This window comes from Scyliorhinus torazame, chromosome 19 (assembly GCF_047496885.1).
Source record: "Scyliorhinus torazame isolate Kashiwa2021f chromosome 19, sScyTor2.1, whole genome shotgun sequence".
In the NCBI taxonomy this organism is placed as follows: Eukaryota; Metazoa; Chordata; class Chondrichthyes; order Carcharhiniformes; family Scyliorhinidae; genus Scyliorhinus; species Scyliorhinus torazame.
The window spans coordinates 146,425,054-146,440,951 of record NC_092725.1 but is presented as its reverse complement, the minus strand read 5'-3'; the positions used below and the strand labels follow the sequence as shown (position 1 = coordinate 146,440,951).

Genomic DNA, 15,898 nt, shown 5'->3' with positions numbered 1-15,898 from the left:
TGGACTGAACTGATCTCTTCACACATTTGCTCTGCTGTTGTAGTACTACACTCCGTATGCTTCACCCGATGCCTGTGTCTATGTATTTACATTGTGTATTTATGCATGTCCTCTGTTCTTTCTTGTATGGAATGATCTGTCTGGACTGGACACAGAACAATACTTATCATTGTACCTCGACACACGTGACAATAAATCAAATCCAATCCAATTAGGCTATCGAATTGGATGATCAGCCCCTGATCGTAATAAATGGCGACACAGGCTCGAAGGGCCAAATGGCCTCCTCCTGCTCCTATTTTCTATGTAACAGTGGACAGATGGAACACAAGTGGTCTGATACTTAATTTGAAATGGGGGTGAGGAAGTGGAGGATTTTCAAAGAGGCAAAACAAATTCTCACTCCACAGATAAACAGCGCAAGCATCTGAATAAATGAGGTGCTGGCCCCAACTCTGAAATCCCACCCATTTCAGCTTCACCGATGATCCGGGAGGTCCTTCACAATGATTATAGTTGAATCAATGGTGTCTTTTACAAAACGCTTTCAGAAAGAATCATTCCAAAGTCATCTGAAACAATTTATTTCTGTGCACTATACAGGAAATATTATAAACACTTTTGGCTTTAGTAAGTAAAGTAACATCTTTGTGTACCACAATTTGATACAATATCGAGAAGCAAAATACAGGAAAGATTGAAATTCTTACTGTGCAGGGTAATAGTTCTCAAGATGCTGATTCTTTGAATCACAGTCAAATGTAACCCATCCTGTCCAAATCTGCAACTTCACAATCAAATAAAGTATTTAAATTTTCCAGGAAAACATTCCAGACGGAAATATGAACATATTGATCAAAGTTGCTGTAATATTCTAAAGCCCATTTGTCTCCCTTCACTGAAATAACATTCACAAATATTCCACTCCATTGGGTCAAATGTGCATTTAGATCCCTCTGTCCCACATTTCCTATACGCCTTATTTTACTTTTCAGGCTTGGATTGGCAAATTAAAATATAATGGAGCATGTTACAGCTGCAAGCAGTTTAGATTTTTTAAAGAAAGATTGACAAAGACTAGAAATGCAGCAACCCAGCATCCTTTCAGAATGAAATTAAGAAAAGTCCAAAAGCTTCATTGAGGCGTTCCTAAATGATGCCACGCCTAATATTTGCTGATCTGCCTCCAGAAGACCTCCCCGGAGATCGGATGCCGTGAAATCCAGGCATTGCAGGTGACTGACCTGGCAAAGAATCAGTTGGGTCAAACGGTGGCCTGAATGGAGGTAATGTCCCTGGCAGCGGTCCTGATCCAGGTAAAAAGCGATTGATAGGATCTCCTTGGTACGGCAGCGAAGGATGCTCATCGTATTCTCCTCCAATAATCCCAGGCGGATAAAACTGACGAGGTTCAAATGGGAAGGGATTCAACAGCCCAGGCAGGCCTGGGAATGCGGGCAAAGCTGGTGGCAGATACAGAGGAATTCTGTGCAACGTTTTTCTCCTCATCACATATTTTTCTTTGTAGAGCTTTAAAAACAATGGCGATGCTGATGTTAGAACATCTGCACAAATGTAATACACAAAAATGTTAAATTGTCTATTCTCCATTGAACTCCATTCTATTGTTGTAGTCACAAGCCATGCCTTAGCCTGTCCTGCTTTCTCCTCATCCTTCTTTAACACAGGGGAAAAGCAGTACCTCACTTAGGCAAATCTTCCCAACATTATTTTGAAACTTAGGAACTTACTGGCATTATTCAGAAGCTACAGCTTGATGGAATAATACAGCAGGACTGTCCGCATCACTTCATAAAGTATTTTTTCTTAAAATTTGGATCCAATGGATAATTTTGAGAGAATCTTCAAAACTGTTACCTGAACACCACCATACTCTGCTACCCTGGTCATACCACAGCAACCTCCCTCGCTATGTTTGGTAGTGCCTCATGCTGGGTGTACTTGAACAGGGTTAGCATTTTGCCTGACTGGCCATTCTCACTGTGAGACTCTGAACAGCAGCTGTTAACTGTTCAGCTGGGAGCAGATTCCAGTCTCATGTGAAACAAAGATCAACCCACCCTTCTCCTCAGCATTGACTGAGAGTTCAATGGGAAAATGTCACTTTCACTCTCCTCTAATCTCTGCAAATTGAAGCCAATTGTGAAAAAGAGCACGGCATTTTTATTAATGCAAACATTTGGATTCTACTGTCAATCTACCCTGCACTAACATGACTACTTAAAATGTTAACACTTGTGAAATTACAGAAGCAATTAAATTTTTTAAAAATCTACTTACTTTCTTCCAGTCATGGCTGCTGGCTCGCAAATCTGTTTCAAAATAAGAAATTAAGATAATCCTTAACTTTTAATATGCAAATGAACCAATAGGCAATGATAGTACATCACTTGGAAAGTTCGCTACTTCAAAGCTTGACGAAAGACTTTATTCATCTCTCGCATCGGCCATTTTAGAATTTAATTTGAAATTTATAATCGGCACACAAAGACAGACTTGTATTATTACAGCCTATTTCACAACGTCAGCACGCTCAGTGACCAATACATTTACAGCAAATGGCATAAATAAACAAGATTTAATTGTGTTCCATGAAATAAACAGCAGTGCGAGAGTCCAACATTTCATTACTGGACACAGTCACAAAGCAATATGTTAGAGAGCTGATAGGCAGCTAATATACATCCAGTTATTGAATATTATAGAGCTGTTATTCTTCAGGATTTGCTGGCATCAGCTCAATGGTTCGCTCACCTCGGAAGTCCCTCAAGTACAGAAATCTCCAAAGCAGTTGGTCATTAGTAGCTGTAAAAAGATCCCGACATACTGCCGAGAGAGATAAAATAGAGAGTACGTCCAGGAGTCTGAAAATTCGCAATTGGAGTTCCAGGGGAAGGACTACAAGACCAAACACATCCGGGAGGTTCAAAGCTGGAAGGGTTTAAAAAAAACATTTCATTTATAAAAACTTATTTCTTTTTGCGTGGATAAAAAAAAAAAAATCCATTAATAGAAATAAATTAACCTTTAATCTGTGATTCCAAATTAAAATTTTAAAATCCAACAACTAATAAAGAAAAAAGAAAGCTGGTAGATAAATTTACTGCATAAAATTAATGTTTCTGGATACAGCTATTCCCCATTTAAAATGCATTTTAACACTTTGCAAATTTCCCAAATAGCACTGCCTTAATTTTCATTTTAATCTAGTTACTCAGCATACTCAGTCCTCCTACCACTCACCACCCCTCCCCCAACCTTACCGCTGCCGACTCCCTCCCCTGACCCTCCCTCTTGTTGCTGCCCTCTCCTGAACCATCGTTGCAAGGGCTCAGGAGCACAGGCCTGGGTTTCCTCCCACAGTCCAAAGACGTGCAGGTTCGGTGGATTGGCCATGATAAATTGCCCCTCAGTGTCCAAAAGGTCAAGTTGGGTTAGTGGGTTACGGGGATAGGGTGGAGGTGCGGGTTTAAGTAAGGTGCTCTTTCCAAGGGCCGGTGCAGACTTAATGGGCCGAATGCCCGCCTTCTGCACTGTAAATTTGATGATTCTATGAAAAGGGAGGAAGTGAGTTAGGGAGCAGGAGGGGCAGTGAGTGTGAGGATGGGAGTGGGGTGGGTGAGGTGACAAACTGGGAGTGGGAAGCAGCAAGCAGAAGGTTAGGGTGAGGATCTTTGGGCCATTTGGGTTCAAGGCAGCCAATATGATTTTCATGTAAAAATGACATCATCCTTATTACTATTTGCTTTATTATGGGAAAGAGATTCTTGTTCAGCAGGTTTTCATTCAGTACACTGTTTTGTATGAACACATCAGGAGTGCTAAACAAGGGATAGTTGTAATTATTTCAGATTGAATCATAACCATACATATAACTGCCACTATCTAGCTGTTTGTGTAGGTTAATTGATTAAGATACAAGGGAGATTTTGGGAAGAACTAATCAAGGCATATTTGATCTGCAGGGAAGCCATCAGGTTACAAAGCGAGACATAGTCATCGAAATTAACATTCATTCAGCAAATCATTTTTAGAAAATAAATTTCCCAGTAAACATTTGAAAGCGATGGAGAGGTGGAGAAACATTATAATTTGTGGTGAAAACATTACTGTCAATGTAAATTAGCACCCTTTTATCTCGCCATCCCTCCTTTCCTTATATCCTGATAGAAATCGGTGGACAGAGGCTGACTTTACCTTGTCTGGCATTGGCAAGCAGAGGATACACAAGCTGATCTTTGAACATGCAGGAGAGTTTTTGTAGATCTTTATACACATTTGCAGCATTCCCACCTTGCAAAGACAAGAAACATTATTGGAAATAATCAGGAATGTTTGTGACAATAGAGCATCAAATTTAAAATGTCTCAAGGGTTGGATCAAAGATTACATAAAATTGGCCGCAGAGTTGAGTGAAGAGGATAGCGGTCGTCTGCAGAATGATGTTAAAGGTTTGGCTGAGTGGGCAGAAAAGCAACAAATGGATTTCAATCTGGAAAGAGAGAGGTAATGCATTTGGGGAGGGAACAAAGCAAGAGATTATTCAATAAACAGGAAGATATTGAGGGGGGTTGAGGAAGTGAGACCTTGGAGTACATGTCCACAGGTCCTTGAAGGTGGCAGGACAGGTGGTCGAGAAAACATATGGAGTGCTTTTCTTTATTGGGCGAGGTATTGAATAGAAAAGCAGGCCTGTATGAACTGTATAAAATGCTGGTTAGGCCAGCTGGAATTTTGTGCACAGTTCTAGTCACATCACAGGAAGGACATAATTGCGCTGGAGAGAGTGTGCAGACAAGATTTACAAGAATGCTGCCAGGGTTTGAAAATTGCAGCAATGGGGGGAGATCGGATAGGCTGGGGGTTGTTTTCCTGAGGACAAAGGAGGCTAAGTGGTGACCTAATCGGTGTGTGAGAAATTATGAGGAGCCGAGACAGAGGTGGCACCGTGGTTAGCAATGCTCCCTCTCCAGGGTCCCAGGTTCAATTCCAGCCTCGGCTGACTGTGCATAGATCGAAGATGTTTGTTAGAAGGATTAGAGGGTACATTAGGAAAAGCTTGATCACCCATAAGCTGGCGGGCGTCTGGAATTCACTGGTGTGTGAGGCTGAAACTCTCCGGGCCAGGTGCTAGGAAACGAGATTAAAATGAGCGGCTAGCTTCTTCTTTCTCTTTCATTGGCCAGGGCAGATACGGTGGGCCCAGTGGCCAGGGCAGATACAGTGGGCCCAGTGGCCAGGGCAGATACGGTGGGCCCAGTGGCCAGGGCAGATACGGTGGGCCCAGTGGCCAGGGCAGATACGGTGGGCCCAGTGGCCAGGGCAGATACGGTGGGCCCAGTGGCCAGGGCAGATACGGTGGGCCCAGTGGCCAGGGCAGATACAGTGGGCCCAGTGGCCAGGGCAGATACGGTGGGCCCAGTGGCCAGGGCAGATACGGTGGGCCCAGTGGCCAGGGCAGATACGGTGGGCCCAGTGGCCAGGGCAGATACGGTGGGCCCAGTGGCCAGGGCAGATACGGTGGGCCCAGTGGCCAGGGCAGATACGGTGGGCCCAGTGGCCAGGGCAGATACGGTGGGCCCAGTGGCCAGGGCAGATACGGTGGGCCCAGTGGCCAGGGCAGATACAGTGGGCCCAGTGGCTAGGGCAGATACAGTGGGCCCAGTGGCCAGGGCAGATACAGTGGGCCCAGTGGCCAGGGCAGATACGGTGGGCCCAGTGGCCAGGGCAGATACGGTGGGCAAAGTGGCCAGGGCCGATACGGTGGGCCCAGTGGCCAGGGCCGATACAGTGGGCCCAGTGGCCAGGGCCGATACGGTGGGCCCAGTGGCCAGGGCAGATACGGTGGGCCCAGTGGCCAGGGCAGATACGGTGCGCCCAGTGGCCAGGGCCGATACGGTGGGCCCAGTGGCCAGGGCAGATACGGTGGGCCCAGTGGCCAGGGCCGATACGGTGGGCCCAGTGGCCAGGGCCGATACGGTGGGCCCAGTGGCCAGGGCAGATACGGTGGGCCCAGTGGCCAGGGCAGATACGGTGCGCCCAGTGGCCAGGGCCGATACGGTGGGCCCAGTGGCCAGGGCAAATACGGTGGGCCCAGTGGCCAGGGCCGATACGGTGGGCCCAGTGGCCAGGGCAGATACAGTGGGCCCAGTGGCCTCTTTCTGCACCGTAACGTTTCCATGATTCTACGGGCACCTTTGTTACAACATCATCGCTCGAGAGAAACTAGTTACGCAACAGCGCTTACAGATTTAAAAAAAGTCTTTTTTTTTTATATAAACGCAAAAATATATATCTTCCCATCTATAAATGTACTTCAGAAAATACTTTCCGATATTATAAGGAGAATTTTACTTGCAGAAGGGATCACGGGTAACCTTAACCACACTGAAAAAATCATCGGTTACTAATGTGCTTTTGAAAAAGTTATATAACCTGTTCTAGTGAAGGGTCTCATACCGATTGGCAGGGAAATTCCAACCTTTAGTTTGTATATTTCAGATGTTAACACAGTTAACTTTGTATCTGCTTTACTCAAACAGTTGAAGCTGATACTTTGAGGAGTTAATGCTGGACTATAATTACACTCCCAAAACACAGAACATCAAACATACATGTTCATATCATATACATGGAGACTATTCCAATAACACTGCTGAAAACGTTAGAAATGTACATGCTAGTCAGACAGCTGCAATGGAACTCCATAGCGCTAGCGAAAAAATATTCATCTCTTTTAGCTGGTCACGCAATCCGGACAAATGTGAGGTAATGCATTTTGGAAGGTCTAATGCAGGTAGGGAATATACAGCGAATGGTAGAACCCTCAAGAGTATTGAAATTCAAAGAGATCTAAGAGTACAGGTCCACAGGTCAATGAAAGGGGCAACACAGGTGGAGAAGGTAGTCAAGAAGGCATACGGCATGCTTGCCTTCATTGGCCGGGGCATTGAGTATAAGAATTGGCAAGTCATTTTGCAGCTGTATAGAACCTTAGTTAGGCCACACTTGGTGTCGTGTTCAATTCTGGTCGCCACACTACCAGGAGGATGTGGAGGCTTTAGAGAGGGTGCAGAAGAGATTTACCAGAATGTTGCCTGGTATGGAGGGCATTAGCTATGAGGAGCCGTTGAATAAACTCTGTTTGTTCTCACTGGAACGAAGGAGGTTGAGGGGCGACCTGATAGAGGTCTACAAAATTGAGGGGCATAGACAGAGTGGATAGTCAGAGGCTTTTCCCTGGGGTAGAGGGGTCAATTACTAGGGGGCATAGGCTTAAGGTGAGAGGGGCAAGGTTTAGAGTAGATGTACGAGGCAAGTATTTTTACACAGAGGGTAGTGGGTGCCTGGAACTCGCTACCGGAAGCAGGGACGATAATGACATTTAAGGGGCATCTTGACAAATACATGAATAGGATGGGAATAGAGGGATACGGACCCAGGAAGTGTAAAAGATTGTAGTTTAGTCGGGCAGCATGGTCGGCACGGGCTTGGAGGGCCGAACGGCCTGTTCCTGTGCTGTACATTTCTTTGTTCTTTGTTTGTTCTTTGAACCAGAAGATCTGGCTTCTTACTGACGAAACAATCAAATCAGACAACATGAAAGGATATGTAAGAGATTAGGTGCTTTAGTAGGTTATTCACTTTCACCTCTTGCATATGTCTGTTGTGCTCACCCTAACTTGAAGGTGGGTTGTGGAGCTGTTGTCAAGTGACACTTAAACCCGAAACATTTCTTCTGTGTTTCCCTCCCTACCCCCTCCTCTAACCAAAAAAAAACAACCGCTGTAAAGATCAAGAGGAAGGCTCGAGGGCAGGTAGAAGTAGAAAGAAGTTGAACCGTGACGTCATAGCCTGCAGGTAAGGGATTGGCTGGTGACTGGTAAGTAGATTTTCTTTTATTTTCCCTCGGGTGTTATTGTGCATGGCGCAGAGATTGCCGAGTGAGTGCTTGCTGAGAAGGGGAGTGAATAACAGGTAAGCTCTTTCTTTCCTTTTCCTTTTTATCTAGAGGGATGGCAGAGAAGGTAGTGCAATGTTCCTCCTGCAGAATGTTTGAGGTGAGGGATGCCGTCAGTGTCCCTGCTGATTTCATCTGTGGGAAGTGCACCCATCTCCAGCTCCTCAGAAACCGTGTTAGGGAACTGGAGCTGGAGCAACTTCGGATCATTCGGGAGACAGAGGTGGTCATAGATAGATGCTTCCGGGATGAAGTTACTCCGAAGAATAAAGATAGATGGGTGACGGTGAGAGGGGCTGGGAGGAAGCAGTCAGTACAGGGATCCCCTGTGGTCGTTCCCCTTAGTAACAAGTATACCGCTTTGGATACTGTTGGAGGGGCCGACTTACCAGGGGTAAGCCATGGGGTGCAGGTCTCTGGCACAGTGTCTGTCCCTGTTGCTCAGAAGGGAAGGGGGGAGAGGAGTAGAGCATTAGTCATTGGAGACTCTATAGTTAGGGGGATAGACAGGAGATTCTGTGGGAACAAGAGAGACTCGCGGTTGGAGTGTTGCCTGCCAGGTGCCAGGGTCCGTGATGTCTCGGATCGTGTTTTCGGGATCCTTAAGGGGGAAGGGGAGCAGCCCCAAGTCGTGGTCCACATAGTTACCAACGACAAAGGTAGGAAAAGGGACAGGGATGTAAGGCAGGAATTCAGGGAGCAAGGGTGGAAACTTAGATCTAGGACAAACCGAGTTATTATCTCGGGGTTGTGACCCGTGCCACGTGCTAGCGAGACGAGGAATAGGGAGAGAGGAGTTGAACACGTGGCTACAGGGATGGTGCAGGAGGGAGGGGTTCAGATTTCTGGATAATTGGGGCTCATTCTGGGGTCGGTGGGACCTCTCCAAACGGGATGGTCTACACCTGGACCAGAGGGGTACCAATATCCTGGGGGGGGGAATTTGCTAATGCTCTTCGGGAGGGTTTAAACTAGTTCAGCAGGGGATTGGGAACCTGAATTGTAGCTCCAGTATACAGGAGGTTGAGAGTAGTGAGGTCATGAGTAAGGTTTCAAAGTTGCAGGAGTGTACCGGCAGGAAGGTGGTTTAAAGTGTGTCTTCTTCAATGCCAGGAGCATCTGGAATAAGGTGGGTGAACTTGCGGCATGGGTTGGTACCTGGGACTTCGATGTTGTGGCCATTTCGGAGACATGGATAGAGCAAGGACAGGAATGGTTGTTGCAGGTGCCGGGGTTTAGATATTTCAGTAAGCTCAGGGAAGGTGGTAAAAGAGGGGGAGGGGTGGCATTGTTAGGCAAGGACAGTATTACGGTGGCAGAAAGGACGTTTGATGAGGACTCGTCTACTGAGGTAGTATGGGCTGAGGTTAGAAACAGGAAAGGAGAGGTCACCCTGTTCGAGGTTTTCTATAGGCCTCCAAAAAGTTCCACAGATGTAGAGGTCAGGATTCCAAAGATGATTCTGGATAGGAGCGAAAGCAACAGGGTAGTTGTTATGGGGGACTTTAACTTTCCAAATATTGACTGGAAACGCAATAGTTCGAGTACTTTAGATGGGTCTGTTTTTGTCCAATGTGTACAGGAGGGTTTCCTGACACGGTATGTAGATAGGCCAACGAGAGGCGAGGCCATATTGGATTTGGTACTGGGTAATGAACCAGGACAGGTGTTAGATTTGGAGGTAGGTGAGCACTTTGGTGATAGTGACAACAATTCGATTAAGTTTACTTTAGTGGTGGAAAGGGAGGTATATACCACAGGGCAAGAGTTATATCTGGGGGAAAGGCAATTATGATGCGATGAGGCAAGACTTAGGATGCATCGGATGGAGAGGAAAACTGCAGGGGATGGGCACAATTGAAATGTGGAGCTGGTTCAAGGAACAGCTACTGCGTGTCCTTGATAAGCATGTACCTGTCAGGCAGGCAGGAAGTGGTCGAGCAAGGGAACCGCGGTTTACTAAAGCAGTCGAAACACTTGTCAAGAGGAAGGAGGAGGCTTACGTAAAAGATGAGATATGAAGGTTCAGTTAGGGCGCTCGAGAGTTACAGGTTAGCTAGGAAGGACCTAAAGAGAGAGCTAAGAAGAGCCAGCAGGGGACATGAGAAGGCTTTGGCAGGTAGGATCAAGGATAACCCTAAAGCTTTCTATAGATATGTCAGGAATAAAAGAATGACTAGGGTAAGAGTAGGGCCAGTCAAGGACAGTAGTGGGAAGTTGTGCTTGGAGTCAGAGGAGATAGGAGAGGTGCTAAATGAATATTTTTCGTCAGTATTCACACAGGAAAAAGACAACTATGTCGAGGAGAATACTGAGATTCAGGCTACTGGACTAGAAGGGCTTGAGGTTCATAAGGAGGAGCTGTTAGCAATTCTGGAAAGTGTGAAAATAGAAAAGTCCCCTGGGCCGGATGGGATTTATCCTAGGATTCTCTGGGAAGCTAGGGAGGAGATTGCTGAGCCTTTGGCTTTGATCTTCAAGTCGTCTTTGTCTACAGGAATAGTGCCAGAAGACTGGAGGATAGCAAACGTTGTCCCCTTGTTCAAGAAGGGGAGTAGAGACAACCCCGGTAACTATAGACCAGTGAGCCTTACTTCTGTTGTGGGCAAAATCTTGGAAAGGTTTATAAGAGATAGGATGTATAATCATCTGGAAAGGAATAATTTGATTAGAGATAGTCAACGCGGCTTTGTGAAGGGTAGGTCGTGCCTCACAAACCTTATTGAGTTCTTTGAGAAGGTGACCAAACAGGTGGGTGAGGGTAAAGCAGTTGATGTGGTGTATATGGATTTCATAAAGCATTTAATAAGGTTCCCCACGGTAGGCTGCTGCAGAAAATACGGAGGCATGGGATTCAGGGTGATTTAGCAGTTTGGATCAGAAATTGGCTAGCTGGAAGAAGACAAAGGGTGGTGGTTGATGGGAAATGTTCAGACTGGAGTCCAGTTACTAGTGATGTACCACAAGGATCTATTTTGGAACCACTGCTGTTTGTCATTTTTATAAATGACCTGGAGGAGGGCGTAGAAGGATGGGTGAGTGCATTTGCAGATGACACTAAAGTCGGTGGAGTTGTGGACAGTGCAGAAGGATGTTACAAGTTACAGAGGGACATAGATAAGCTGCAGTGCTGGGCTGAGAGGTGGCAAATGGAGTTTAATGCAGAAAAGTGTGAGGTGATTCATTTTGGAAGGAATAACAGGAAAACAGAGTACTGGGCTAATGGTAAGATTCTTGGCAGTGTGGATGAGCAGAGAGATCTCGGTGTCCATGTACATAGCTCCCTGAAAGTTGCCACCCAGGCTGAGAGGGTTGTTAAGAAGGCGTACGGTGTGTTAGCTTTTATTGGGAGAGGGATTGAGTTTAGGAGCCATGAGGTCATGTTGCAGCTATACAACACTCTGGTGCGGCCGCATTTGGAGTATTGCGTGCAATCCTGGTCACCGCATTATAGGAAGGATGTGGAAGCATTGGAAAGGGTGCAGAGGAGATTTACCAGAATGTTGCCTGGTATGGAGGGAAGATATTATGAGGAAAGGCTGAGGGACTTGAGGCTGTTTTCGTTAGAGAGAAGGTTAAGAGGTGACTTAATTGAGGCATACAAGATGATCAGAGGATTGGATAGGTGGACAGTGAGAGCCGTTTTCCTCGGATGGTGATGTCTAGCATGAGGGGACATAGCTTTAAATTGAGGGGAGATAGATAGAAGACAGATGTCAGAGGTTGGTTCTTTACTCAGAGTAGTAAGTATGTGGAATTCCCTGCCTGCAACAGTAGTGGACTCGCCAACACGAAGGACATTCAAATGGTCATTGGATAGACATATGGACGATAAGGGAATAATGTAGATGGGCTTTAGAGCGGTTTCACAGGTCGGCGCAACATCGAGGGCCGAAGGGCCTGTACTGCGCTGTAATGTTCCATGTTCTATGTTCTAATGTCTAGGTTAAGTCGAGTTGGTATTGAATGAGTACAAATAAGAAGTGTTTTCTCGGAGTCTTTGCCTCCACCAGCCTTTCAGGAATCTTCCAATATTTTCTTAAAATATTCTTATTCAAAGTTTTTCAATAATACAAAACCCCAACACACTACAACCCATCCCAACCCAGTTTTAAATCAAGACTACCTCTTCTCTCTCCCCTTCCCCCCCCCAACATGAGCCTATTGGACTGACCAACTCCTGCCACCCCCCCCTCCCCAAACAGCTGACGGTAACCAGCTCCCTGAAAAAGGCAACAAACTACTGCCAGCAGGATTAAAACCCGTCCACCAACCCCATCATCATATACATGACTTTCTCAAGGTACAGAAACTCCATCAGGGCCCCTAACCAGCCCAAAGCCTTAGGTGCAAGCGGAGACTTCCACCCAAGCAAGACTCTCCTCCGAGCTATTAGCGAGGTGAAGGCCAAGACATCCGCCTTCGTTCCCCACCTGTTTGACACTCCAAAAATAGCCATGGCTCCAGCTTAACAACCAGAATCCCGGTCTTCGTTTAAAAAAAAAAAGAGACAAAAATTAACCAGCTTGGGTCAGAACCAGAACACGTGCTTGTGCTTCGCCGGCCCCCGGAGAGCACCACTCACACCTGTCCTCCACCCCCAAAGAAGCCACTCGTGCGCACCCTGGTCAGGTGAACCCTGTTTAGAATCTTGCACACGAGGAGGTGAAGTTAGCCCTATGAAAGCACACCCCCCCCACCCAAAGACCAGACACAGCTCATCCTTCCATGTCCTCGTCACCTCTTCCAGTGATTCCTGCTCCGTCGCCAACTACTGCCCACAAATGTCTGAGATCCTTCACTCCCCACTTTGTCCAAGGGCAGGACCCTATCCATCAGCGAGGGCACCGGCACCAGGGGAAATGAAGGAAGCTCCTTACGAACAAAATTGTGCACCCCAAAGGATAAGAATACATTCCCTCTCGGGGGCTGGAACCTCTCCACAATCTCCTCCAGACCAGCCAAACTACGCTCCAAAAACACATCCCCAAACCTCTCCAACCCCTCCCTCTCCCATGCACTGCACGTTGAATCTGAACCAGGCGACACAAGTCCATGGTTCCTTCAAATCAGCGCCAACTGTGACACCAAGCCTCATTTGAAATGCTGCCCAAATTGATTCCAACTCCTCAAAGAGGCCATTACCACTGGGCTTTAAGAAAACTTTACCAGAGAGAAAGGGAATGGAGTTTTACCAGAGAGAAAGGGAGTGGAGTTTTACCAGAGAGAAAGGGAGTGGAGTTTTACCAGAGAGAAAGGGAGTGGAGCAGTAATAATGGCCCTCCTTCATCCTCCCCATATACAGTCCGGATTCCTAAGCCACCCCCGCACCGTCTCAATATTGGCCGCCTAGTAATAACACAGATGAGATGGTGCCATCCCGCCAACCCCCACCCCCCAAAACAACCCCGATTGTCTATCCTTTCCAGAAAAGTCCTGCGAACCGGAGGGGTGTTACCCACCCAAACAAAGTAGATGTTAACAAATTAACCCTCCCTCTTTGAAAGAAAGATTGGGAGACACTGGAACTGAAACAAAAACCTTGCGAGAATATTCATCTTCACCATATGGTAGAATTCAATCTCCAATTTGAAAGAAAGTTAGAATCAAATGTAAAGGTGTTACAGTTAAATAAAGGTAACTACCAGTGAGACAGAGAAGACAGCCAGAGTGAGACAGCAAAGAGTGAGTTTGGGAATTTGAATCGAGGTGGGAATTCGAAGCTGGGTGGGGAGGAAGTGCTTTTTGTGACTGGTAAGTAGTGTTTCTGTTTTTCTGTTTCTTTTCATTGGTATATATATGTATATATTTTTTTCTTCATTGTTTATTTATTTAGTTAAATTTTTTGGGGGGGGGGAAATTGAAATTGTTCAAGTTAACCGAAGGTTTAAGACATGGCAGGAGATCTCAGACCCGTGTCATGCTCCTCGTGTGCGGTGTGGGAGCTCAGGGACACGTCAACTGTCCCTGGCTCCTTCACGTGCAAGAAGTGTGTCCAGTTGCAGCTCCTGTTAGACCGCTTGACGGCTCTGGAGCTGCGGATGGACTCACTTTGGAGCGTCCGTGATGCTGAGGACGTCGTGGATAGCACGTTTAGCGAGTTGGTCACACCGCAGGTGAAAGGTACCGAGGGAGATAGTAAATGGGTGACCAAAAGACAGAGCAAGAGTAGGAAGGCAGTGCAGGTGTCCTCTGCGGTCATCTCCCTGCAAAACAGATATACCGCTTTGGATACTGTTGAGGGAGATGGCTCACCAGGGGAAGGCGGCAGCAGCCAGGTTCATGGCACCGTGGCTGGCTCTGCTGCGCAGCTGGGCAGGAAGAAGAAGGCAGGGCTATAGTGATAGGGGACTCAATTGTAAGGGGAATAGACAGGCGGTTCTGCGGACGAAATCGAGACTCCAGGGTGGTATGTTGCCTCCCTGGTGCAAGGGTCAAGGATGTCTCGGAGCGGCTGCAGGACATTCTGGGGGGGGGGGGGGGGGGGGGGGGGGGTGAACAGCCAGCTGTCGTGGTGCACGTAGGCACCAACGATATAGGTAAAAAACGGGACGAGGTCCTACAAGCTGAATTTAGGGAGCTAGGAGTTAAACTAAAAAGTAGGACCTCAAAGGTAGTAATCTCAGGATTGCTACCAGTGCCACGAGCTAGTCAGAGTAGGAATGTCAGGATAGAGAGGATGAATACGTGGCTCGAGAGATGGTGCAAGAGGGACGGATTCAAATTCCTGGGACATTGGAACCGATTCTGGGGGAGGTGGGACCAGTACAAACCGGACGGTCTGCACCTGGGCAGGACTGGAACCGATGTCCGAGGGGGGGTGTTTGCTAGAGCTGTTGGGGAGAGTTTAAACTAATGTGGCAGGGGGATGGGAACCGATGCAGGAAGTTGGAAGGTAGTAAAACAGGGACAGAAATAAAAGGCAGTAAGGGGGAAAGTGTAAGGCAGAGAAGCCATAGTCAAAAATCGAAAAGGGCGACAGTACAAGGTACAGTGACTGAGGGGAGCTCAGTGAATAGGACCAGGAATACTAAAAGAAATAAAACGGGAAGTGAAAACATTAATGGTAAGCGATGCGGCAGGTTGTTACAGGAAGATGTGGGTTCGACGACAAGGAAAATTAGGAGAAAGGTTAAGAGGAAATATAACTTAGGAGAGGTGACTGATCGAGGTGTTAAGATTCAGAACAGAGGTAAAAAAGCCAACATAAGTGTACTTTACCTGAATGCTCATAGTATTCGGAATAAGGTAAATGAGTTGATGGCGCAAATCATCGTGAATGACTATGATTTAGTGGCCATTACTGAAACATGGTTAAAGGATGGTCACGACTGGGAGTTAAATATCCGAGGGTATCAAACTTTTCGGAAGGACAGAGTGGATGGTAAGGGAGGTGGTGTAGCTCTGTTATTTAAGGATGACATCCGGGCAACAGTAAGGGATGACATCGGTGCTATGGAGGATAAGGTTGAATCTATTTGGGTGGAAATCAGGAATAGTAAGGCGAAAAAGTCACTGATAGGAGTAATCTATAGGCCACCAAATAGTAACATTATGGTGGGGCAGGCAATAAACAAAGAAATAACAGATGCATGTAGAAATGGTACAGCAGTTATCATGGGGGATTTTAATCTACATGTCGATTGGTTTAACCAGGTCGGTCAAGGCAGCCTTGAGGAGGAGTTTATAGAATGTATCCGCGATAGTTTCAGAGAACAGTATGTAATGGAACCTACGAGGGAACAAGCGGTCCTAGATCTGGTCCTGTGTAATGAGACAGGATTGATTCAAGATCTCATAGTTAGGGATCCTCTCGGAAGGAGCGATCACAATATGGTGGAATTTGAAATACAGATGGAGGGTGAGAAGGTAAAATCAAGCACTAGTGTTTTGAGCTTAAACAAAGGAGATTACAAT

General features: G+C 46.5%; 1 protein-coding gene across 2 annotated transcripts in view; it reads right to left on the bottom strand.

The window, feature by feature from the left end:
- Positions 1-568: 568 nt before the first annotated feature.
- fbxo7 (F-box protein 7) overlaps positions 569-15,898 on the bottom strand; it is a 79,495-nt gene continuing 64,165 nt past the window's right edge. The window contains exons 6-9 of one of the 2 annotated variants that reach the window (XM_072485390.1): positions 4,219-4,314; positions 2,776-2,952; positions 2,302-2,333; positions 569-1,530 (exon numbers count right to left, since the gene is read on the bottom strand). In XM_072485390.1, coding sequence (XP_072341491.1) covers positions 1,150-1,530; positions 2,302-2,333; positions 2,776-2,952; positions 4,219-4,314 — 686 coding nt within the window. In that variant the 3' untranslated portion in view covers positions 569-1,149. The remainder of the gene's footprint in view (positions 1,531-2,301; positions 2,334-2,775; positions 2,953-4,218; positions 4,315-15,898) is intronic. The other variant, XM_072485391.1, reaches the window with a different exon arrangement.